The sequence below is a fragment of the Gavialis gangeticus genome, unplaced genomic scaffold, assembly GCF_001723915.1.
Source record: "Gavialis gangeticus isolate Ggan-Ray unplaced genomic scaffold, GavGan_comp1, whole genome shotgun sequence".
Taxonomy (NCBI): Eukaryota; Metazoa; Chordata; order Crocodylia; family Gavialidae; genus Gavialis; species Gavialis gangeticus.
Window position 1 is genome coordinate 95,585,271 of NW_017729034.1, and position 27,060 is coordinate 95,612,330.

The window sequence follows — 27,060 nt, forward strand, 5'->3', positions numbered from 1 at the left end:
CCTTCTCCTCAGCAAATGTGCAGAGCATGACTTGCTCATCATGAATACCACCTGCAGACAGAGTGACAAATATGAGACCACCTGGAAACATCCACACTCCAATCACTGGCATCTTCTTGACTATATTGTCAGAGCCTGCCCATTGTACCGATGTCCAAATCACACGAGTCCTGGGAGGTGCAGATGACTGCTGGATGGATCACCATTTAGTCAGATCAATCATGGATATGCACCTTGCACCACAACACCGTAAACAGCCAAAAGGAATGCAGAAGAGATTTAACATCAGTGCGCTCCAAAGCCAAGTTAGAGACAAGGTTCTTCAGTGGTGCCTTACTGAGAGGCTCTCTGACCTGATGACATCAAAGACATCCAGGAACATTGGGAAGAGCTTAAGGATGTCAGATGTCAGACAGATGCAGTACCGGAGGAATCCATATTCTAGAATGCTGGGTTTAATATCTGTTAATCAAAAATAAATGCATAATCGTGTAATGTGGACACATTATATGTATGAGAGGAGTTTCGAACAGTGGCCAAGACAAAGTAGTAATACAAAGGAGTCCAGAAAGCTTAGAAACTTAGATACAAAAATAAAAAAGATAATTAATTTTGAAAAATAGTTTAATATGCTTGTAAAAACAAATCTAAAATGTATGTGTAAAATAACAGATAGAAATGTTGGAAGCTGTATAACAAACTAAGAAAAGATAACTACCTGGCCAAACTATGGGGTTTGTGGGTCAGGGTTGACTGGAATAGGCTTTGAAGAACTCAGTGTAAGCTTCATTGCCTGGATCTTTAAAAAGTTAGTACAAAACTTTGAGTATGTACAGTAAGAAAAAAAAATCAGCTTTAAAAGGGAGAAAAACTAGAAACTCTAAAGTCTTTTTCTCTGCCAGATTGCATAATTCTGTTTTATTGTCTATGTGCTCCATAGTTATCCTGTTTTTAGGAATGAAACATACATTTCAGTAAGTTTGGTTGTCTGACAAATGCGCTCTATTTTTTTTCTGATTAAACCATACGAGAATATGATGGTAAAATATACACCATCTGGCCCACCAACCAAAGCTCAGATATTGGTAGTATTTCAGCAATGGGGGGTATTCTGATGTGTTTGGTTTGCATGTGTATTGGTGGCACTTTGGTGCCAGGGGGAAGCAGCAGTGGCTGAGTCAGAAACTCTGGCCCACCGCGTTGGACTATATTTCAGCCCACCACTCTGAAAAATTGGCTGATCTCTGTGCTCAGCCACTTCTAAGTGCCAGTATTTAGTACAGTTCTAAAAGCCTGGTTAAGTTGGAGGAGTCAGCTATACCTGGAATAGTGCAGACTAAGCCACATGTAGCCAGATTAGCTTGACAACCAGAATATTGCTAAGTGAGCAGTTTAAACTTTTGGCTCCGCAGGCCAGATGAGTAGAGAGGGGCCAGTTCACAGACCACATCAGGCTCCAGAGCTCCATGCCATGGATCAGGCCCTGGTAGGGTTGCCAGCTCTCTGAAGCTATTCCAGGATTTTTTTTTCCAACATGATGTAATGCAGCATCAAAATACCCTATTAAAATCTCCTGGATTGCTTTCAGTAGTCACCGGGAGATCAATGCCAATTTTGGTAAACTCCCGGCCAGTCCAGAAGGGTTGGCAACCCTAGGCCCTAAGGCTCTGCACCCACTCAACCAGCCAGGAAAGGGCCCTGTGTCACCACTGCCAAACCCCATGTACCAGGATTAGGTTCTGGGGCCCCACAGTACCCCTGCCTGGTCCCATCTGCTGAGATCAAGCTCTGGGGCCCCACTGTGCCTCAGACCACTCCTGCATGCTGGGCTTTGGCCTTGGGGCCCTGTGCCACCTCTTTGAGAGTCTGTGAGATTTAAACTTTTAAAAGGGTCCCAACTGAAAAAAAACTTTAGTTGGGACCAGCTGTCTAGCAGAGACGCACGGGTGGAAGCCCATCATGCCCCTGAGGGCTTTAGAACCCTGGCAGACCCTCTGGCAGACCCCCAACGCAGAGCCAAGAGGTAACCAGAGACCATGGCGGGTAGCTAGGAGCAGTGGTGGGATGCAGCTGAGTATAGCTGAGTAGGATCACGCCCTCCCACTTTTCCTCCCCCACCGCAGCTCCTACTTAGCCCAACCCCCAGGGAGCCATACGAACAGAGTGCATGAACAAAGTGAGCAAACAGGCATGCTCTTGGCCCGGCATGTGAGTTAGCACAGAAGTTTGCATGGAAGGGCATGCGAAAGAGTCATTAGCAAGCGCTCTCACTCCTGAGTTGCCCCCCGGCAGAGATGCATGGCACACCTCATACCTGTTGCGCCCCCAGGCAGCCAAAGCTCCCCACACCAAGGGATAGACCTCCAGCAGTGGATCTCAGGTAAAGGGGACAAGGGACCAGCCCTCCAACCCTCTAGGGAGGGATCTGGGGAATCCCCCAGCTGCTCGGGAAACCGGAAAGCCAGGGGATCCCCCTGCAGGCAGCTACTTGAGCTTGTCTACCAAGACACTGCAGCAGCAACAGCAGCTGGTGAGGACCACATGGGGGTAATTACCCACCTGGTCTCCTACTTAAACAAGCACCTAAGGAACCGTGTGAATAGGGTATGCCCTGTAATATGGTGATGAGTATGTGCTACACCCCTAGGCTTCCTGGTCTGGATGGGCCACCCCCCTTGGTACCTCGGAGGGCTTTACCCAGATGGAATCTATGGTTCCGGCCTTCACATAGATGTAGCCCTTGCCTCCAGGCTGCAGAGGCTGCCTGGCATGTGTGCTGGATACTGGGATCTGGGGCACAAGCACTCCCACTTGTGGGATGTGCTTGCTGATGGAGACTCTGGAGGGCTGGGTGAGGGAGCTCCAGGATGAGGCAAACAGGCTGAAAATCAACAGGGAACATGAAGCAGAGCTTGACCCTTATTGCCAGACCCTGCACCTGGAGAAGGACGTCACAGAGACCAGGCAGAAAAGCAGGTTTGACCAAGATGCCCCAACCAAGGCTCAGTGGAAATTTGTTGTGTCTGGCTCAAAGCCATGATGTGTGTCAGTTGCTCCACCAATAGCCCTGCAGCCATGCAGCCCTCACACCATCGACGGATGGGGATCTATGTCCTCTGCACCGAAGACAGGACCACCCCCACCAAGGAAGCAATGAAGGGTGATTGTCGTGAAAGACTCCCTGCTGTGGGGAACAGAAGGAGCCATTTGTCATCCAGACCCCCTTGCTCGAGATCTGCTGCCTTCCAGGAGCCAGGATCCAAGATGTTACGGTGAGGATCCCTAAGCTGCTCCACCCTATGGACCACTTCCCCCTGCTCCTTGTCCATGTGGGCACCAATGACATGGCAAGAAACAGCCTGGAGAGAATCATGAGCAGCTACTAGACCATGGGGGTGAAGCTCAAGGAACTAGGAGCACAAGTGGTCTTCTCCTCAGTCCTCTCAGTTAGAGGCTGTGGCCCTCGGAGGGAGGAGTGCATTGAGGAGGTCAGCCAAAGGTTTCGAAGATGGTGTCACCATGTAGGCTTTGGATTCCTTCAATTTGGTATGCAGTTCTATGGCTGTGGTCTACATGCAAGAGACAGTATTCACCTCACAGGCAGAGGGAAGAAGCTCTTCTCTACAAGAATTTCCAACTTACGTTAAACTAGGGCTTTAAACTAGGCATGTCTGGGAGAGAGAGGGAAGGTTCCACTGGTGTACATGACTCCTCTAGCCATGATGACCCAGGGGAAGGCATCCATATAGTGGATACCTAGATGAGCACTAACGCCCTGAGACACTTGCAGAGTAACAGAAGACCTGAGGTGGCTAGAGGAGAACTCAGGTGTCTTTATGGGAACACCAGAAGCATGGTTAATAAACAGGATGAACTGGCACTCCTGGTAGAAAAGGAATTTAACCTCATTGGGTTGACGGAGACCTGATGGAATAACGCATATGATTGGGCAGTGGATATTGAGGGCTATAGGCTCTATAAGAAGGATTTGGTTGGGAAGAAGGGAGGAGGTGTGGCTCTCTATGTGAAGCCTGTCCCTACAAGTCATGTTTGATTGCAGGGAGCAGAACCCCTCCCTGCAGGTCACGTTTGATTGTAGGGAGAGGTCCCTTGAGACCCTTCGGGTCAAGATACAAGGGGGTTCAGGAGAGAGTCCTGATGGTTGGAGTCTACTATATGCCTCCATACCAAGAAGAGGAGAACGATCAGTCATTCTCCAGTGACCAGACTGAAGCAGCCAGCACTAAAGATCTGGTTGTCATGGATGACTTCAACTACCATGAAATCTGTTGAGAGGACCATTCAGCCAGCTCCAGTAGGTCAGCTAACTTCTTGGCAGCTATTGATGTCCTGTTCTTGACACAGGCTGATTCTCTCCAGGCTGTTTCTTACTAGGGGTAAGCCCACTCTGGACTTAGTGCTGACCAAAGTGGAGGTCATGGTAGGTGACCTGAGGATTGGAGGTACTCTGGGTGACAATGATCACGATCTAATTAGGTTCACCATCCACCGAAAGCCTGGGAATTCAGTTAGTAAAACAGAAGTTCTAGACTTCAGAAGAGCAGACTTTGGCAAACTCAGGAGTCTAGTTGGAGAAGCCCTCTGCCACCAGCAACTGGAGAATTTGGGAGTTCAGGAATGGTGGTGCTTCCTCAAGGGAGCAATTCTTACTGCTCACAAAGCGGCCATTCCCACGCAGTCAAAGAGTGAGAAAGGAGCCAAGAGACCCACTTGGCTCAATAGGGATATTGGGGAACTATTGAAAAATTAAAAAGAAGCATATAAGCAATGGAAAAATGGTTCAGCAACCAGAGTGGAATATACTTATATAGCAAGAATCTGCAGGTGTGAGACACAGAAAGCCAAGGCAGGCATGGAAATCAATCTGGCAACTGAAATAAAGGACAACAAAAAGTCCTTCTAAGGAGCAAGAAAAAGATCAAGCTCCACTGTAGGACCCCTACTTAATACAGAGGAACAGCCCACAGTTGATCCCTGCAAAAAGGCAGAGCTCCTAAATACTTCACGTTGGTATTCCTGAAATCAGACAAGAGCTGTTCACCTGTCCAGAGGCCCAAGGAATATGGGGAAGACAACAGACCACATTAAATCAGTCCTGAACAGGTAAGGGTACTCTTAGAACATGTGGATGTTTTCAAGTCTGCTGGGCCAGATGACCTGCATCTGAGAGTCCTGAAAGAACTAGCTGAAATCATAGCAGGGCCTCTAGTGAAACTGTTCATGGAATCGTGGAAGCTGGGAGTGGTCTGGAATGACTGGAACAGGGCCAATGTGGTACCTATCTTTAAGAAAGGCAAGAGGAACGACCCTGCAAACTATAGACTGGTCAGTCTGACTGGTCCTAAGAAAAATTTTGAAAAAATTGTTAAGGAGGTCATCAATTACAAGCTCAGGGTATTAAGAAGCAACCAGCATGGCTTTGTCAAGAGTAGGTCATGCCTAGCAAACCTGGTGTCCTTTTATGACTGGGTAACTAACCAGCTGGACAAGGGACATGAGGTTGATATCATTTACGTCAGTAAAGCCTTTGATTCTGTTTCCCATGAGATTCTCTCCATTAAACTGGAGGGTACTGGCCTAGACCAGTCTACAGTCTAAATTGTTCTGTACAAGCTTTTGGGCACAAAGGAGAACTTAATGAGACCTTCTTTAGAACCCATAAATACCTTTAAAAATTGAGATTCTGAAGTAGTACGGTAGTCATGTAAGTACACTAACTGGTTACCCAGATAATATTAATAATAATCACGATGAATCATTTTTGAGTAATAAGAGACACTCCTAACCTACAGGCTAAGTACACTGGCTGAACAGTCTTCTCAGCCTTAGTCTGAGAAAAAAGATTAAGAATATGCTGAAACCTGCAAGACAGCGCTAACTAATGAGTAGGCCACTGTACAAGCTACATGTGCTATGCTGCAGTTCATGTGTGTTGTATTCAGCATTTGTATACTTACCCAGTCAGGTTTTATGCATGCATACATTACAGAAATGTTAAGTAGCAAGTAAGTAGCAGGAACATAAATGCTAATAAGTTAAAAGAATTGCTTGCTTTGATAGTGTTTTAATGTGTGGTTACTATGGAAACTGTGGTTGCATTGTATTTGTTGTATATCAGATGAACTGAGAGCTTAGGTTTTGTAATCTTGTAGGAACCCTCTTCTGAATTAAGACTACTTGTCTTAGAAAAATGTATTAGAATTCTGGGGAAACAGAAAACTCGGAGAAGGCCACAGATTCTCCAAGAGATTTAGATAATGGTGACCTTTTGGAAAACTTGACTAAGAGAACATATTGGAAATAATATTGAGAGAATAAAGCAGCATCAAATTTAAGATGTGCATTCGTTTGTGTAACCCTTCTTCTGTCAGGCACTAGACGACAGTAATATGGGCTGGGTCTAAATTTAGGAGTTTTCCACAAGCTTTCTACTTGACTCAAGCCCTCACTCAGCAACCTGGGAAAGTAAGTGCTACCTGGCTGTTCCAAAGTGAACAAACTTCCCCACTTTCAAACAATATTAGCTATAACAGGGTTTATTAAAGGAGCAAGCTGGACAAATACACAACCTCCCCCCTCCCCGAATTTCACTGAAACCCCTAAAAACCTAGCAATCTCTCTCAGTCACTGCCAAAACAACTCGGGGGAGCTACTTCCTAGCACAGTCTGTTGAGAAGGGATACTTCCTAGAACTGCCATTTGGGGTCTACCAAAAATGACAGGTGCTAGATAGGGAGACCTACCCTGGAGGACTCTGATGCTCCTTGCCACTAGGAGTTGCCATTCTGCAATGGGGGCTCTACCAACTTCACTAAAGTGACAAGTGCTGGGTAGGCCCACATTAGAATTCTGTACCAGTTCACTGCTGGGGATCACCACTCCTTCATCTCCTCTGTTGGGGACCACTGTGGTGCTCTTGCGGGGGGGGGTCCTTCTGCTCCTTGCCATTGCCAAGATTAACACCACACTGCTTCCAGGGGTCTGTTACTCCTCACAACTGCTGGTTGTTGTTGCAGCACAGCCTCTGGAATCTGCTGCTCCTCACTGCTTCTGAGGGTCACTGTTTCTCTTCAGGTTGCTTATGCAACCTCTCAGCTATTTTACACCCTGACCCCAGCAACAGCAGGCTCAGTGATTTCAGTTCTTTGTGGGTTTTCATCTGAACCCACAATAGGGACTTATGCAGACAAGCACTTTTGCTCTGAAGATCTGATGGCCTACAATGGCATCAAAGGAGTTATTCTTGTCTAGAATAGCAGGTTTTTCTTGTCCCTTTCCCAACTCCACAATTCCATGCACTTAGGATGGAAGAATCCCATGCCCCGCTACAGCCTGGGGACTGACTGGCTAAGCACCAGTTCTGCAGGAAAGGACCTGGGGGTTACAGTGAACAATGTGTGTCAGCAGTATTCCCTTGTTGCCAAGAAAGCTAACAGCATATTGGTCTGCATTAGTAGGAGCATTGCCAGCAAATAAAGGGAAGTAATTATTTTGCTGTACTCTGCACTGATGAGGCCACATCTGGAATACTGTGTCCAGTTTTGGGCCCCTCACTATAGAAAAGATGTGGAAAAGTTGGAGAGTTGGAGAGCAATGAAAATGGTTCAGGGGCCGGGGCACATGACTTCTGAGGAGAGGCTGAGGGAACTGGGTTTATTTCGTCTGCAGAAGAGAAGACAGAGAAGGGCTTTGATAGCAGCCTTTAACTACATGATGTGGGGTTCAAAAGAGGATGGAGCTAGACTGTTCTCAGTGGTGACAGATGACAGAACAAGGAGCATTGGCGACACATAGGAGATTCACACGAGTGCATGTGCACCCCCTGAGCTGAGTGGTGAACCCCCTGCAAAAAATGCCACCAATGCTGCCAGCAGCGCCTGCGGGTGGTCACCGCTCCCCTCCTTCCCCTTGCTGCTGACACCACTGGTGATGTTTATGGATGGTCCCCAGTCGCTGCTAGCCTCCTCCAATGCTGCTGGCAGTGTCTGCGGGTGGACACTGACTGCCAGTTAGTGCTCACCACCCCAACCATCGACTTCACTGCAGCTGCCTGTGGGAGCTCCCCGCTTGCTGCAGCCACACCCCTGCCACAGCTGCTGCCACCTGTGGGCAGTTGCCGTGTGCTCCCAGCCTCCAGGGGCACATGGCATTCATGACAAGGACCAATGGTCTCAAGTTGTAGCAGTGGAGATTTAGGTTGGATGTCAGGAAAAACTTTCTCCCCGGAAGGATGGTGAACCACTGGAACAAGTTACTTAGGGCAGTGGTGGAATCTCCATGCTTGGAGATTTTTAAGGCCCAGCTTGACAAAGCCCTGGCTGGAATGATCCAATTGGGGCTGCTCCTGCTTTGAGCTAAGGGTTGAACTAGATGACCTCCTGAGGTCCTTTCCTTCCCTAATTTTCTATGATTCTGTGAAATGACTATGGACACAAAGATCTGATCCACCTGGCTCTTTACATTTGCATACTTTACCCCACCCCAAACAGTAAAAATCAAACCCAAGTACCTCCCAAACCTCCAAATACACATACTAATGAGGGCATGTAGATAAAGAATAAACAAAGTTACTATAATAGAATATAAACATGACAATATATGCATAACATGTGCAGAGTTACATCTGTTTTTTTATTAGTGGTGGTGGATTGTTTTTGCAATACATGACAAATAAGTATAGATTTCAAAATGAGTACTTACCAAAGGTTTCCATGTTAATGTTGTAAAACTATTTCTTCTAGAGTGGTGACTATCTGGCTACATCATGTATGAGAATAGGGAATAGCTCTGCACCACTGCAAGAGACTGTGAGTATTATGGAATTTTTTCATTACCCCTATGCTTGCCACACTACATCTGTACTTATGAAAATATTAATTAATTCAGAGCAGAGGTGTCAAAAATAAAGTCCACAGTCTAGATCCAGCCTCTGGAGCTGGGTGATGTGGCCCACAGGGCTTCTTGCAGTCTGAACCATCCACCTCCATGGATGCCTCTGTAGCAGCAGTTGTTAATCTGTGTGGCTGCTAGAGCCGCTGTTTCAACACGGCTCCAGAACCCCAGAGAGTTAACACCACTTGCTTCCTCATCACAATTACCTGCTGCTGAAATTGGAATTTTTAGTTTCCACTGGTGACTAAAATTGGTGGCATGGGGAAAAAGGGGACAAGCCGAAGCAATGTTAATTCCCCGGGTTTTGGAGCCAAACTAAGACAGTAGGTCCAGTGGCTGCAGGGATTAACGTCACTGTCATGCTTGTAGGTTTTTGGGAAATTTTACAGTCTAGATTCAGCCCAAAAGGCCAGATGAGCTCAACAGTCCTGGTTTGGACTGTCAAGTTTCTCGTTATGGTTACTTGGGATCACTCTAAACTTTAAAGTGATCCCAAGTAACCATAAACTTTAGAGTGATCCCAAGTAACCATAAAGAGAAACTTTGCACTTCAGAGTTCAGTGTTCAGATGACCCCCAACTATCAGACATAGGTCAAAGCTTTCAAGTTACTTGTGGTTTCATGTCAGTCTCAAAAAAACAAGTTTGGCATGATTTTGATATATATGCTGTGCATTATATTTGTTTGAATTTGAGCCAAGACTTGCCAGAGAGTCTGTAACATTAGCAAATTTTTGAAACCCCAGCATGAAGGGACATTCCTATGGCTTTGGACCACATTGTGAGCTACTTACATGCTTCTGTTGATTCCATTTGTAGTCTTGAATTTGCTGTGTGCTGTGATAGTCAAATCTTTAATGGGATCTTCAAGATAATGACTACTTTGACTTCTGTTTTTAAACAGTGATAACATAATCTCCTGAATCCAATCACATTACAGGATACACTGATACCTAGTGTTTGATTAGCTTCATTTTCCTTTGCTTTGGTTCTGTTTTTTTAAAGTATATTACAGTTTTGTGATGCCACTGGATTAGTGTTATTTTTTCCAATCTGGACAAATGCTAAATATTTTTATGGAAATACAAATACTCTTTATAAGATGCCACCCCCCCACACTTCCCAGCGCACACACTTTTTGGCCTGGCCTTTCATTTTTTTGCATTCAATTGAATTTTTATATTCCTTTTACTTTACATGGCCTCTTGGTTTTCACTATCTTATGAAGGAGTCCTGAGACTTCTCAGTAAGTAGGCTTTCCTAGAGCACCCCTTACTGGACATGATCATGTAAGCTGTATCCATCTAACTACAACAGTGACAGTGGTCACCTCTGATCATATTGTTGGCTTTCCTGATGCAGGAGATGAGTTATAATAGAGAAGGAGGTATTCACATTCTTTCCTCTTTCTGTTGTGTTTGGGGCAGCTGAGTACAATTAGATAGATTCCTATCTATCAGGAACAAAGCTGATTACTCAATGCTCTTCTGCTGACCAGGTTATAAGCTAATGCATTAACTTTATGATTATAGAAGTATTTTCATCTCTTCACTTTGCAATTGTTGCAGTATCCCTGGTCATTTTTTGATATGTAAGTATGCTTTCATCAATAAATACTTTGTGCAAAATAGAGCACAATATAAGGTTGCCATTTTTGACAGAATAGGGGAGAGATGGGGGGTCCAATATCCTTTCAAACCTTCTGTGTTTTTTACTCTCGTCTGTTCTATGTTCATGAAAATGGGATATAAATTGTTCCTTGATCATATAGCTGTAGGAGCTAAGTAAGAAAAGATCCATCATATTTTTATTTTCAGGGCAGATAGAAGGGTTCTGATTGATGGCTGTATATTCTATGCATTGTGAAGCATGGGGGAGACCTCTAAAATTTCTGTGGAGTGAAGTATTGATGCAGCAGTGCAGTATGTTTCAAAGTAAATGGTTATATTTTGTAGTTAATAATATGTGTGTCCAGTATACAAATGTTTAGCCAAGTATTTGTTTCAAAACAAAACGTTACAAATAATTGAAAGGGTCAGAATAAAGCTATACAATGACATTGTTCCATCTGAGTTTTCTTTCTAGTAAAATCATCACATTGTTGGAGCATTTATTCAAATGCATATGCTTTATGCACACACTCATGGAGTGGGATCTGAAGGTGGTGTAACAATTCTGAGAAAATGAATGTATGAGGTTTTTTTTCTTTTGCCTCATAAGTAAATTGCTTATAAAACTAACAGCTGCTGTTTTGAAGCTAATCTTAGTGTATTGAATGTTCTTTACCATTTTTGCAATCCCACAGTCCTTTATCTTGCTTCTCCTGCTGCGTTCCCACCACCCCTGATCCCATTAGCAAAACTTGAGACAGCCTCAGCTTTTACCAAAGTGCAGCTTTGGTTTCAGCTGCTTTTCTGCAAGAGGAAGTGAATGTTGCGCTTTTTTCTCTGTGGCATGGTTGTGATAAAGCTGTGGTGCTCTTATCTCTCTTTTAGGTAGTGGCTCTTTATGACTACACAGCGCATCGATCAGATGAGCTAACCATCCATCGCAGTGACATTATCCAAGTGTTATACAAAGATAATGATAACTGGTGGTTTGGCAGCCTAGCAAATGGACAGCAAGGTTATTTTCCAGCTAATTATGTGGCTGGTGAAAGTAAGTTTACTGCTCTTCCTGGTATACCGGTATGGGTTTAACTGATAGTCCAAGATTTTACCAAGTTATACTGCTTATTACTACAAATATGTAAGTTTATAAAGTGCACATATGAGAAGTCAAAAACTCACTGCAATGCATAAACAGTTTCAATTAAGATAAACACTTAGCATGTTAACATGTAGCATTTTCTAAGTCTGAAATGCAGTGACACTACAATGATACATTCTTGTTCTCACAGTATTACTTCTGTTACCAACCTCTACCCCTCCTCTTTACCACATGCAACCACCTGGTTCACATACCATCTTGGCAGTTCTTTGGGGCTCCCACAAGATCTAAACAGTTCATAGGCATTTCAGCCTTTCATTAAGTAATAGCTCCTCAATTAAGCCAAATTGCCAGTGCAAGTAGCACAGGTCCCAATTCCCACTCCCTCACCCCCAATGGATAAAGTTTCATCCCCTGAAAACTGAATTATATCCTGAGGTTATAAAAAAAGAAATAGCAGTTAAAGCAAGAATCCCAAGTATGAGCTCTGAATTTACTCCTGAGTCTTAATCATTAAAACAACCTTTGCAGAACACTAATACAGCCTAAACCTGAATACAAAATAAAATTAAAATATTCCCATATGACTTAAACCCCTGGCACATGTTACAGTTATCGTGTGATTAATGTGGTAGTGTAGTAACAGTGCTACAGTTTCAGCTGATTTATGGTACCATAACATTGTGGCTGGTTTGCCACTTAATTTCATAGAAAAATGTGTAATATCTTTGTGGTTCATTTTTATGTCACCATAAATTAAATATGTGGCATCCCCAGGCCAATGTTGAGAGTTGTCAGCAATGACATTGGAACAAGGGTCAGCACTGGGATTGGGACAACCCTAGTCCTGATGCTGAAAATCGGCTACCAGGAGAATGATATACAAGGTTCCCTGGTAGAGGACTCAAGGAGCTCTGGCTGCTGGAGACCCAAGAATTAGGAATCCATTGAGGTAGTTTCACAGGTAATTAATATCATTTTATTAAACATGTATTAATACTGGTGATGAGAGAACTTTAACCTGACCAAATCAAAGAAGGATCAACTCTTCAGTTATCTGATCTTTAGTGGGAGCTGCAGGGCAAGGCACTTAAAAATGCTGACATGCAGGCAGCCAGGTGGAAGCCATGCTTTTTAGAAGTCCCAGGGCTTGGAGACCTTGCAGCAGAGAAGTTCCCAGATCCCAGGGTCCCAGTGCCCCAGAACATCCAAACATTGTTCAGGTATGCTATCCCCTGATGGTCAGATCCAGCTCCAACAGCCTTGGGTCTCAAACTGGACCCGGGTCTTTTGGTTGGGGTTGGGGTTGGGTCCAACAATGAGCTGTCCCAACAGCTTGGGGCCTTGGCTGTCTGGGCTAGGTCTAACAATCTGCTCCTTAGACGTGGTCCCTAGGTCTTGCACCCAGCTTTGACTCTTGGAATTAGCCTGATAATCAGCTGATTGTTGTACCTGGCCCCAGCAACCTCAGGGAACCTGCAGGGGGCTGGGGGCAGCCCTGGGTCTGAGACAGAGCTGTCTTTAGCGCACTCTTGTAGGATTGGGCCAGGAGCAGCTCAGCAGTGGTGTGAGTGGGACTGGAGGAATATTATGCCCTCCAAGGCAGGAGGTTCAATATTTGGGATGCAACATAAAATCACTCTGTTCCCATTCCACCATTGTTTGAACATCTGCCAGGGGCCAGAGGAAATCGAGAGCCCAGCTGTTATTTGGATACACAAAGTGTCGCTAGGACAGAACTGTCAATTCTGAACTTTTAAATGATGGAACATCATGTCTGGTCACATTCTAAAAGCACAGACCCAAAAGGTAGAAATTCATTGTGATGTCTCTTAAGACAATAAGCATGCTAGGTTAATTCATTTTCTTTTATTAAACTTGTATTACTACTGGTGACGAGACAACCTTAACCTGATCAAATCAAAAGGGATCAACTCTTCAGTCATCTGATCTTCAGCAGAGACTTATATGGCTTGGGAAAGATGAAAAAAAAACTATACCAAACCTTGAAAATTGTTCAAAATAACTTTATTTCACTAAATTTCACACTCTGCTGTATTATAACATCATGAGTAGTCTGTAATGGTGCATTGGATAACCTTTGAATTATACTTACTTCAGGTGCACATGGTATTCTTACCCATAAATGTCTAATTTTTTTTAAATATTTGCTATCTATTTATAAATTTAGATATAAGAAGTCTGTTAATGTACATAATCCTGCTGAAAAACAGGCTTCAGGAAACCCGGAAAAGTTTTTGATGAAAAAATGTACATTTTTTTGTGAAAACTGTTACAAAAATATTTAACCAGTGTTAGTGAATGTCCTACTGGTAACTGAATAATAATTTAATTTCCATTCAAATTAAATACACATTTGTATTAAACACACTTTAATTACATAATTTTCATGACAAGCTGGATCATGACCTTAGTCTCATATTATCTTTTCAGCAGAATATGAAGAGGAACAGCCTTTGGGATTAGTGCCAGATTCTTCTCCTCTTCTATCAAGTGGACAAACACAAGCAGGAAAAAAATCTCCAACTCCACATGGGGTAATTACTTGAAAATAGGAAATTCTTTTAAATATGGATTTGAATTTTTTCTTCTCTTGGATAAAACAGCTACCTGTTAGGACATTATATCAGGCAAGCATGAAAACAGAAGTGTTTTCAGCGCGTGCTTTAATGCTTTTTTATTTGGCTTTAATTGCTGTGTAATGTAGCAATTAAGTGCAGAGCCCTAATCCTGCTCCTGTTGACTTCAGAAGGAGCAGAAATAACCCCCTCCTTCCTGAAGCATGAGCACAAACATGAATTTGTAAAGAATTAGCACATTGTATTATTTGGTTAATGGCATTTAGCTTTCAGTCTTGGGTAGCACACCGCTGCGAGGCACATGTATCTTTATAACTGTCCACCTTGTTCTGTAAAATTACTCATTTTTGAAGTGACTTAAATGAAACTTATTATGGGCACTTTTACATGTGTTCTGTGGGTGAAGGGATGGCACTTTAATTAGAGCGACTCCAAGACCTGCTCTGATTAAAATGCCCAGTGTCTCGTGTGTTAAGAGTTACCATGCTTCAAAATGGAGGCACTTGAACTAAAACTTGTTCAAGTGCCCCCACTGCTATTTTGAAGTGTGGGGACACTGATACACAAGATGAAGGAAGCTGCTGGAGCATGGTAATTACCACACTCCAGCAGACTCAGTCAAATAATTACAGCACATCGGAGCAGCCACCATCCTCATGTACAGGCACCCTATATGCCTAGGTGAAGAGTTTTTCAGTCCATGTAATAATTACTGTACCTGTTAAGGACTGCAAAACCTCTTTAGCACGCTTCGCAATTTTTTATATTTATACCTGTTAATTCAGGACATGTGGTTTTACTAAAAGGCTGCTGAAGCTCCTCCCATCAGCCCGTTTACCATGCAGGTGATTTGGGGAAGGGGCACTCCACAGACTTGGCCCTTGCATCATCTAATCTGGAAGAGTGAAAGACACTGGGAAACTCTTAAAAAGAGGCTATATATATTTTCCTCTGATCCATCCCATTTTCTTAATTCTGGTAAAACTATTGTCCAGGAGTATTTTACATGATGCTGAAATTTACAATTAAAAAAATTTGTAAGCATCCATTTTATAGGCAAGATAACTTAGATTAGTGTGTGTTCACTGGTTAGTTTGTAAACCTCGCTCTGGAGATGCCTTATGATGAGAGGCTGAGAGCCATGGTACTCTTCAGCCTGGAAAAGCACAGGCTCAGTGGGGACCTGGTGGCTGTCTGTAAGTACATAAGAGGTGTACATCAGGACCTGGGGGAACGCTTGTTCACCAGAGCGCACCAAGGGATGACAAGGTCAAATGGTTACAAACTCCTCCAAGACTATTTCAAGCTGGACATAGGGAAGAACTTCTTTACTGTCCGAGCCCCTAAGACCTGAAACAGGCTGCCTCCAGATGTGGTGCAAGCACCTACTCTGGACTCCTTTAAGAGACATTTATCTTGCTGGGATCCTTTGACCCCAGCTGACTTCCTGCCCCTGGGGCTGGGGGCTGGACTGGATGATCTTCCAAGGTCCATTCCAGCCCTAATATCTATGAAATCTATTAAATAAAACCCTTGTCTCTCTGTGCCATCTTTATCTACCAGCGCTGTGTTTCCAAGTTGTGTATGTGTTGAGTAGCAAAGTTCATACCATGCTGAGTGTCATACTGTATTGTACATTTAATTGTAGCATTCCTGTCTTCCTGTGCTTACACATTTTAAAGCTTAGTGGAATGAATTCACAGTCTATTTATTTAGGAGCAAAGAAGCAAGTCTGCCTCAACTAAAGTTAAATGAAATCCATGAGGAAAAAACTGAAAAAATACAGTATTGCCCTTCAGATATTGGAAATAAAGGTGTGTTGAGCAGATCTGTGACTTCTGCTTCTCCAGATAATAGAGGTCAGAACCTTGGGATACTGGTCATTGGGCAAAGGGAAATATACGATGATGACAGTAAGTTCAGAGACCATTAGTTACAATGTTAAAATTATTTTTGAGTTAGACTTGTTTGTGACCTCTTTGCATATGGTTTTTCACAAATGTTCAACTAATCAAAATGTATTAACATAAATACTTATAAATTTAATTTAACTTAGAATTTCTCATTAAAAATATTTTTCTAAAATGAAGTTCAGATTTTATGTTTGGGCCCTAGCAGACATTACAACATGACACACGTTCAGCCAATTTATGATACAATAAAATGGCATACCAGCCACAGGTGTGTTATGCATTTAATGTAAAACATTAATGTGGTTTGTAATTTGAATGTGTGGCATGTAACCCAACATCAGGTTGCACCATGAGGTTTTAAATGTCCCTGTGTTGGGAACCTATGGGTTCCCCTGTGCAGAGTCATTTAAAGCCACACTGTACAGCTTAATGCAGGATCTGCAGCAAGAACAGCTGAGGACCCAGGCTACCTAATGCCCAGCTAAATGTACTCCAGCACAGAAGCCATGGGATCAGGGAGCTCCGTGGTTGCCACCTGCTCATGCTTTGACATAGAAGCAACACACGTGCAGCTGATGACCAGAGAGCAACCTGGTCCCCAGGTGCACACTTTCACCAGAAACCAAGAACCAGGGTGAAACCGAGAACCAGGCTCCATGCCCCATCCCCAGAGGGCTTCCCCAGTCCATACCAGAGACCTGGGGCTGCTCCCCATCTGATCCCCAGAGGCAGCCCCTGGTCTGAGACCCAAGGTTCAGGGCTGCTTCAGGGCATAAAATTCCTCAAATCCCTTGGCAAAATCATTTGAACATCTGCCAGGATCTTTGATTGTGAGAGGTAAAACATGATATAAATCATCCAGAGAACAGCAAAAAGAAAAAAAAAAGCATGTACTTACCATTATAGTGCAATTTTGAGATTCAGATATTTGCAAACCTGTTTGCAACCTGTATGTATAGCAATAAATTCAATGTAGGGGAAGACAGAGGTAAAATTTAACAAATTATTCGGTACAAATTATTCACTCAACTTACTGCTAATACCAGTATATCATATATTAGTACAGATATTTTATATAGAATTAAAATTTAAAAAAATATAATTAATTCTGTTGAACAGAAATAGCAACTCTGAAACATGTTTCTGATTTTATAGCTATTTCACTATAAGAATATGTTTGAGAAACCCATAGCCAAAACCATGTTTCATAAGGGATTAAATACAAATATACCCTGTCCTCTAAACGTACCATGGAACAGTTATAGGCAAAGGTGAATAGTTTCTCTTTATCTATATCGAGCACAGATTTTCCCAATATCTGTATTATCAGTCTGTTGGTTAATTGTCCTGGTAGATGTTTGAAAACCTCAGCCCACCCTCACACCCCTCCCCACACACTATCTTTTTATTGCAGCTGTAGATATCACCATCAGATACTCATCTGTCACTTTTAGCAATTCTGTTCATCAGACATGCAAAATTAGAAAAAGAGAAGATCTGTACTAGCTAAAGTTGTTAGAGTTTGGTTTTGTGTTTATCTTGAGTTTTCTCTTTTTATCCAGAGGAAACCTAATTGTATTGTTGAATCAGAACAGTTTTCAGGTAGAATTATAAATATCAGTTAAAATTAATTTGCAACAATTAACTAAACTTTATGGGGGGGGAACAACTGACCAATCTCTCCTGAATATTTGTTTATTTTTAAAACCTTATTGTTAAAAAGGAATCATTTAAACATTTCTAACAACATCTGAATTTCTCCTGTAGTAATCATTTCAGTGGTGTTTTAGGGAAAGATCATTGGTTATAATTAAAAATGCTGGTGCCTGAGGATGATCCTAGTAGGAATGTGTATGTAGATAAACCTTTAGACCTCATTAAAAAGTGAGGCATTATGTACTATTAATAAAAAGGCATTACTGTGGACTCAGTACTCCCTAGGGTCCTGAAGGAGCTCAAATAAAAATTGCTGAACTCCTAACTGTATGCAACCTATCACTAAAAACAGCCTAGTATGAAAGGACTGGAGGGTTGCCAATGTGACTGCAATATTTAAAAAAGGCTCTAGAGAGGATGCAGGGAACTACAGGCCAGTGAACCTAACTTCTGTTCCTGGAAAATTGGCAGAAACAATAATAAAAATAAACATTGTTTAGCATATGGATGACATGACTTGCTGGGGAGGGACCAACATGGCTTTGTCAAAGGGAAATAATGCCTCACCAACCTACTAGAGTTCTTTGAACATGTCAATAGGCAGGTGGATCAGGGCAATCCAGTTGACATAGTATATTTGGATTTCAAAAAGCCTTTGACAAGGTCCCCCTTCAGAGGCTCTTAACTAAAATAGATAGTCACAGGATTACAGGGAATTTCCATGCATGAATTAGAAATTGGTTTAAAGATAGAAAGCAGAGTGAGTTTAAATGGTGAGTTTTCAGGATGGAAAGAAGTAAACAGCAGAATCTCCCAGGGATCTATCTGTGTTGGGACTAGTGTTATTTAACTTATTTGTAAGTGATCTGGAAAAGGGAGGAAATAATGAGGTAGCCAGATTTGTATATGACACAAAATTATTCAAAGTTTTAAAGACCAACAGGGACTGTGAGGACTAAAGAAGGATTTGGCATGATTTTGCAAGTGGGCAACCAAGTGGCAGATGAAATTCAGTGTACATAAGTGTAAAGTGGTGCACCTGAGCAAAAATAACCCAAACTATACCCAAACTATCATAGAATCATAGAATCAATGAGTCAGAAGGGACCTAGACAGATCATCGAGTCCGACCCCCCGCCATGGGCAGGAATGAGCACTGGGGGTGGGAGGGGTCATAAGACCCCAGCCAGGTGCCCTATGATGGGCTCTACATTAGTTGTTACCACACAGAAAAGAGATCTAGGAGCCACTGTGGGCAGTTCACTAAAAACATCAGCTCAGTGTTCAGCAGCCATCAAAAAGGCAAACAAAATGTTAGGGATTATTAAAAAGGAAATTGTAAACAAAATGGAAAGTCCCCTATAAATCCATGGGGCATCCACATCTTGAATACTGTGCCTAGGTCTGGTCCCCAAACCTCAAAAAAAGATATAGAAGAACTAGAAAAGGTACCGAGAAGGACAGCAAGTATGATTAGTGGTATGGAGGGGTTCCATAGGAGGAGAGGCTAAGGAGACTAACCTATTCGGCTTAGAAAAGAGACATTGAAAGGGGACCTGATATGTGTTTACAAAATACTACATGGTAAAGAGACTCAATAAGGATTTCTTATTTATTATCTTGCACAATACAAGAACTAGGGATCACAAAATGAAACTAGTAGGTGGTAAGTTTAAAACTAACAGCAGGAAGTTCTCTTTCACACAGCATGTAATTAAAGTGTGGAACTCATTGCCACCAGATGTTGTGAAAGCTGACAGATTCAAAAAGAGATTGAACAGATTCTTGGAAGAAAGGATCATCACTTGCTATTGGGCATTGGCATGAACGATGCATGCCCCTGGGAGCTGGGGGGGTACAGCAGCGGGAGCATAGCAGCAGTAAGTGGGCACTCCTGCAGACACCACCGGCACTGTCAGCGGTTGGGGGGGGCGGGCGTGGTGGCAAGCACCGACCATAGTTTGGTGACCACCTGCAGATGCTGCCGGCAGAGTCAGCGGCAGCCAGTGACAATCGTGGACTGGCCACAGATGCTGCTGGCGCTGTTGGCGGCAGGGTGGCAAGTGGCAACCGCCCACAGATGCTGCCAACAATATCGGTGGCGCCTTTTTGTATGGGGTGCACCGTCACACTCAGGGGGTGCAAGTGTACCTGCATGCACCCCCTACGTGTCACCCATGAGCATTGGAGTTAGGGGGTACAGCCTCTGAATTAGAATTTCCTACACCCTAATGCTGGAGGCTAAAACAGAGAGAGCAACAATGGGGAAAAAACCCTGGTCATATCCTGTTCACTCTCCCTTTCAGCATCCACTCTCTGCCACTGTGTGATGCTGGTTACTAGACAACATGGACATATGGTCTGACCCAGTAAATGGCAATTATTATGTTCCTAAATATATTATTAAGAATATACTATCATTAGATATTGCATATTCTTGCTGGATCACTGCATTTCATTTTAGCCATCCAATTTCAAAAGATGTTGTAGAAAGCACCACATTTCAAAGGTCTCGATTCGCTTTCTCAGTGCCCTAGTGAGTGTACAGGTATTGCAACCCCCTCGCAACACTTGTTGAAATGACAACAACATATAGTAGATGGAGTTTCATTTTCATTGTGATGTTGCTGCTAGTCCAGATTTTCTTTAGCTTTACAAGTTGTTCAATGGTGATGGCTATTCTTGTTTGAAGACCTTTGAAATGCAGAGCTTCAGAAGACTTCCACACATACCCTGCATTGCACACACAACAAATTAATCTGTGAAAGATCAATTCAGACAAGAAATTGGCAAATATGAATACTTACTCAAAATCATAAGAAGGAGAAAGATGCAATGGTTTGAACATGTAACAAAAAAGCCCAGCTCCCTTACTAACACCGTCCTGCAAGGTGCTGTGGACAGATGAAGACCTAGGACAAGCTGGACCACCAGCATCAGAAACTGGGTGGGATTAAAACTGACTGATTGTACAAGGATTGCAAAAGACAGGGAAGAATGAAGGAAAGTTATTACTACATCAAAGATGCCCTAATGGTCACTGCAGCCTTGGGACTGACTTGACTTGACTTGACTTGACTAGTAGAAAAAACAGAGGTGAATGGATGGTTAAAGGCCTGGAGAAAATTGTGAAAAAGGAAATATTGAAAAGATTAAATTACTTTGCTTAGAAAGGAGATTAAAGACTGACATTCCTATGTATCCTCTCCTAACAGAAGAATAAAATAACTTTAATTTAAAAAGTAATAATTTTGATAGAATTAAATACTGTACTTTGTTCACATAATACATAGTAAATATCTGGAACTCATTGTTATGAGATATACTTGACATTAGAAAAAAAAATTATATTTACATTACACGTATGCATAATATAATTATGGTTAAAATATAATGGAGCTTTTTCAGAAGTTCCTAAATTATTTGAAAGCACTTGTTTTCAAGTTACTTTGGATAATGAGCCAAAAATATGAAAAATTAAACACTCTTCAACATGGGGTACAAACCACTGTACTTCAGGGCATAAGTAAATTACTAAATGGATCAAAGGGAGCTGGATTTAAACTTTCTTTTGAGCAAGTTATTCTTAAAGTGTTCATCATGGACAACCATTGGCTGATCTACTGTGGCAGTTTCTGTGCAGCAGCAAGGACATCACTATTATGCTTTCTCATCCTTCTGTTTTTTTCTTAAACTTTATAAAGAATTTAAGAAATGTACTATTTGTTAGAGATAATCAAAGAATACCAGTTATTTTGCATGGGAAATTTTGGAAAAGCCTGAATTACACAGAATTCCAGAAGTGAACGAAATCTAAAAAAGAGGACATTGAGATGGATTATTTGCTGGGTTACAATACACTTATAATGTCTGAACTCTAAAATTGTTTCATTGAACAGATCATTGGGACTAGCAAAGTATTTGTGACTTAGCAGCCACTATAATTCTGCAAGTATGGATCATTGTTTCAATTTAAGATCCAGCTGTGATGATGCCTTTTCCGCAAGTACTTTCTACTTTTCACTTGGTATACACAGCATAAATTCATGCACAACCTTGTTTTTCCTGCCTTTTGAATTACTTAACTCCTGACCCACAAAATTAGGTCATAAAGATCTTTAATTACAACATACGTTTAAACTGCCGATATGCAATCCTTTAATTTTACTCCATGAGGTTTATAAAAGGTCTCCATTTTTTCAAACCAATATCAGTTTCCTTAACCAGATGAAGGAGGTTTTCCAACTCTGGAGCAGACCTACCAGGCAGGCTCCCCTGGCACTGTAGTCCCAGTGTTTCCAGTTTCATGGCTGCAGAGCAGACCTGCCAGTAGGTTCCTACAGCTTGACAGATCACTAACCCTGAGACTGACTACCAGCAATCTAGGCAGGAGTTTGTCAGAACCTGCTTCTGTATTCTGTAAAGGTTCATTGAGCCCAAGATGCTTCAAAGAAAACAGTTTAAACCACTGATGCTCCACCTTTTGGCCCACTGGCCAGATGCTGCATGTAGGGTTGATCCACAGCCCTGATCCAGCATGGGGTTTGTGCACATAGTGTGTCCACAGGTGCAGTCCACCACGCTGGCCTGGGTTCAACCCCACATGCTTGATCTAGCCATGGAGTGACCCAGAACCTCTACCCCACCATGCTCAGCTCTAATCTAGCATGCTGTACCTAACAGTCTGGCTCATAGAATTCCCACCAAATAGTGCCACCAAATTTTTTAGCTTGATAGCACGGCCTTGTGGGCTGGATCCAGACTGTGGGCTAGAGCTTGAGCACCACTGGGTACATCTACAGGTGTACTTTTAATGCACAGTAACCTAAATTACTGCACAGTATGTGTGTATGTCTACATGTGCTGCGCAGTAAATATGGTGTGTTGTGGTGATGTGTGTATAAATTTGCTACTTGCATGATACAGATATCAGATTTATGCCTGATTAGTTACTGCTCAGTCTGCCTAGCCATTAGTGGGCCAGCTGGAGCCCAGGCCCCGGCTCCTGCCCCCAGCTGCAGGGTAGAAAAGCCTGCAACCATTTCATTCTGTGGAGCACACACTTCAGGAGCCTGTACTCTCTGGTGCAGTCCTTGCCCAGCCCAGTGATTCCACCAGCGGTACTGGCCCTCTTTGCAGGACCATAGTGAAGCACCGCAGCCACACAGCTGCATCTCCCTAGCCATGCCCAAGTCAGGGGTGCTGCTGCCAACTCTCTAGGGCCAGCCCTACAGGACCAACTGCACAGGCCCAGTCAGACAGTGTGGGGACAATGTCTACCACCTCCCCCATGTCCAGCCCTGGCCCTGCCCACATGCACCCACCTGTTCACAGCCCCAGGGCCACCAACTGGACTTAGGAGGAGATGCGTGCCCTTGTGGCACTGTGGGGTGGGGAGGATGTCCTGAGTTAGTTCACCCAGGACAGGTGCTTGAGCGTTCACATTTATGAGGCCCTAGCAGCTGGTATGTGAACGCAGGACCACCCCCCAGTCAGCGTGCCAGTGCCTTATGAAAGTGAAGGCCCTGCGGGCCTAGTGCGTTATTGTGACCAGCCACAATTGCCAGTCTGGTAGGGCCCCCAGGACCATGCCCTTTATGTGGGAGCTGACCCACATTTTGACACCCCAGGAGGTCACGCCCGCGCCCCAGTCTGACATCTCCAGTGACTCGTCACTGGGGGGAGGGGGCCTCAGACCTTCAGCACCCTGCCTTGCACTTCTCCCCAGCTCCTGCACTCACTGGCAGCCCAGCGAGCCCTGGCCAGTGGCTGCCTCAGCTGCACCCCGCCCCACAGCTGCCTATGAGGAGCAGCCAGCCACACCACCACTGGCTGCCAGCAGCACTAGCTCCTCCATGGGAGGAGACCCTGGCTGGGTGCCAGCTCCCAACGCACTGTAGGCTGTAGACACTGGGCACAGCCGGATGCCACCTGGCATGGCGAGCCCCACGCCAAGCTGCCAGCTTCTCCAGCCCTGGACCTATGGTAAGTCCTACACTGGGGGGGTGGGCCCTCCTGTGCCCAGTCCACACCCCTGCCTCTGACCCCGGCCCCAACCCCAGCCTTGCTCTGCCTAGCCTCATTCCCCTGCCCCCAGGTTCCCTCCTACAGCACACAGGGAGGTGGGACACAGGTCAGAACTTTATTGAGCAGGCTGTGTGCCTGTGGCTGGGTGGGCACAGGCCTCTCACACGCTGAAATACACATCAACCCTGGTGGTGATCTCCTTGGCAGCTGGGGGCAGGGATGTGTAGCACTGCAACAGGTATCCCTCCACATGGTGGCAGACATTGTGGGGCAACTGGACTTGCCCCCCACACTGTCGTATCCAGGAATGTAGGTGCCCAGGGCACCATCAGGATCAGCAAGCAGCAGGGCATAGTAGCTGGGGCAGTCCTCCACCTGCACAAACAGCCCATTGTTTGCTGCCTGTGGCACACATAGCAGGGACACACATGGGGCAGTGGTGGCGCAGCAAGGGGGGCGCCTCCCCTGAGAGACCCCCTGACGGAGGGCAGGGGCACAGACAGCCCCTTATCCCCATTGTCCTGGAGCCCCACACACCCTGATCCCAGGGGCTCGGTGGCAGCAGAGCACAGCGCCTACAAAAGCAGAGGCATGGGCCAGTGGGGTCTAGAGCTGCCAGTCTGGCCTGGCCTGGCCCGCCCTGGGGAGAGAGCAGGGGAGGCAGACAGCCTGCTACTGGCCCCCAGGCAGTAAGCATGGACAGGGTGCTCAGGCAGCACCCCCCTGGGCCCAGGCCTGCCCAGCCAGCTTACCATGGTCCCTAGGCTCCTGAACTCTGCTGCCCTCTGATCTGAGGCCAAGCAGCACAGGACCCCTAGAACACAGCATCTTATCTCTCAAACATTGCAAACTGTCACAAAAGCTTTATATCTCTTGCTGCTTCAGGGTCAACATCTGGACATGGGGAGAGGCTTCAGGGGCCCTCAGTTCCTCTGCTGCAGAGGCCCGCAGGACCTCTACTGCAGAGTCATGGCCACCTACCACTGGAGCCACCCAGAGATGCCAGCAACACCACCACCATATCCTTCATAGATTTCACAGATTTCATAGACCTTAGGACTGGAAGGGACCTAGATCAAGATCATCGGGTCCAGCCCCCTGCCCAAGGAGCAGGCAGTCAGCAGGGATCAAATGATCCTAGTAGGATAGGCATCCAAGTGTTTCTTAAAGAAATCCAGAGTAGGTGCTGCACCACCTCCGGGGGGAGTTTATTCCAGGCCCTGGGAGCTTGGACAGTAAAGAAGTTTTTCCTTATGTCCAGCCTAAAACGGTTTTCCAAGACTTTGTAACCATTGGATCTAGTCTTCCCATGGGCTACTCTGGTGAACAGACTTTTTCCCAGTTCCCGGTGCACACCCCTTATATACTTATAGGCTGCCACCAAGTCACCCCTGAGCCTACACTTCTTCAGGTCGAAGAGTGCCATGTTTCTCAGCCTCTTCTCATAAGGCCTGCCCTCTTGTCTTCCAGTCATTCACGTGGCTCTCCTCTGGACTCTCTCAAGCTTCTCCACATTCTTTCTGAATTGTGGAGCCCAGAAATGGACACAGTGTTCCAGCTGTGCTTTCGCCAAGGCTGAGTAAAGTGGTAGGATGACTTCCTGGGTCTTGTTTGAGATGCATCGGAAGATGCATGCCAGAATTTTGTTTACTTTGCTGGCTATGTCATCGCATTGGTGGCTCATGTTCATCTTTTGGTCAATCATGACCCCCAAGTCTTTTCTGGATGCACTGTTAGCTAGCATAGCACTGCCAAGCCTGTAAGTGTGGTGGGGGTTCTTTCTCCCAATGTGGAGCAGCTTGCATTTCTCAGCGCTGAATGTCATCTGGTTTTGATCTGCCCACCAAGCCTGTTGAGTTCTGCATGGATTGCCAACCTATCCTCTGGGGTAGCTGCACTTCCCCGTAGTTTGGTGTCACCAGCAAACTTAGCCAGTCTGCTAGTAACACCTGAGTCCAGGTCATTTATAAACACATTGAAGAGTGCAGGTCCAAGAACAGAGCCCTGGGGGACGCCACTGGTTACACTGTGCCAAGTTGATTTGGTTCCATCAACTATCACTCTCTGGGTCCATCCACAGAGCCAGTTCCCCAGACCATGAAATTGTTTAGGCTGCAAGGCCCCAATTTTTCCATGAGGACATCATGGGACACCAGGTCAAAGGCTTCATTGAAGTCCAAGAATATGATATCCACCTCTTCTCCTTTGTCCTGGTGATGCGTCACCTGGTCATAGAAGGAGATCAGGTTGTTCAGACAAGATCTACCCACCATGAAGCCATGTTGGTTATCTCTCAGAATATTACCTTCTGTTCGGATGTTGGTAATGGTTTCCTTAATGATTCTTTCCAGGATCTTTCCAGGGATTGAAGTCAGACTAATTGGCCTGTAGTTCCCTGAGTGGACCCGCCTGCTCCAGCAGCTGGTGGTGGCTGTGGAAGGGTGGGTGGGTGGCAAACCAGCGGGCATGGCAGGCAGAGACCCTCGCTCGGGGGACCGCCCAGAAGGAGGTGCAGCTCTGGGCATATGCAGAGCAAGGGGCTGAGCTGGTGATCTTGGAGTGGCAGTGTGTTGCGCTGCTGGAGCAGCAGCTTGCTGCCCAAGGCTTCCCAGCAGAGGCTGCACCCGCACTCCTCAGCACCTGGTCCCCCGCCCCGGCCCCGCAGGGCCCCTGGGTCTTGCCTGCCGCCCTGCAGCAGGGCCTCAGCAGCATCATCAAGGAGCTGATGCAGTGCCTACCAGCTGTAGGCATCCTTGGGCTCTGCCGCAGCCCCTGGACCCAAGGCGGCACTTCCCGTGGCCAGGGTGCTGGCCACCTGCCACCAGGCCTCCACCCTGGGTGGCCCCACCCCTGAGCCCCTTGCAGATGGACTTAGGGATGGGGTCAGACACCTGAAGTGTCTTTGCAGTTTGGGGAATGGGTTTTTTATAATTGGTGGGTGTGGAGGGTGGTGGAGGGTTACTGTGTAGCAGGCAGGGGAGACGGGGCTGTGTTTGTTGAGGAGGGAGGGGGGGATGGGGTGGTTTTGTTCCATGAATAAAGTTTGTACTATTTTACCTATGTGTGTGTCCTGGAGTGGTGCTGGGGATGGGCAAGGGGTCAGGGTGTGTGGGCAGTGGGGAGGTGGGCTGGAGCGGGAAGCACAGGAGGAGTGGGTTAGCCAGAACTTCCCCCAGCTGGTGCTCTGGGCCTGGCTGGCAGGTGCACGGCTGCCCTAGGGCCTGGTAGGGGGAGGGGTGAAGT

The 27,060-nt window shown here is 45.1% G+C and overlaps 1 protein-coding gene across 1 annotated transcript in view; it reads left to right on the forward strand.

Annotated features, from left to right (window-relative positions):
* The window catches only part of AHI1 (Abelson helper integration site 1), a 286,626-nt gene that overhangs the window by 193,215 nt on the left and 66,351 nt on the right, over nucleotides 1-27,060 (forward strand). The window contains exons 21-23 of the mRNA XM_019527221.1: nucleotides 8,763-8,828; nucleotides 11,408-11,570; nucleotides 14,076-14,179. Coding sequence (XP_019382766.1) covers nucleotides 8,763-8,828; nucleotides 11,408-11,570; nucleotides 14,076-14,179 — 333 coding nt within the window. The remainder of the gene's footprint in view (nucleotides 1-8,762; nucleotides 8,829-11,407; nucleotides 11,571-14,075; nucleotides 14,180-27,060) is intronic.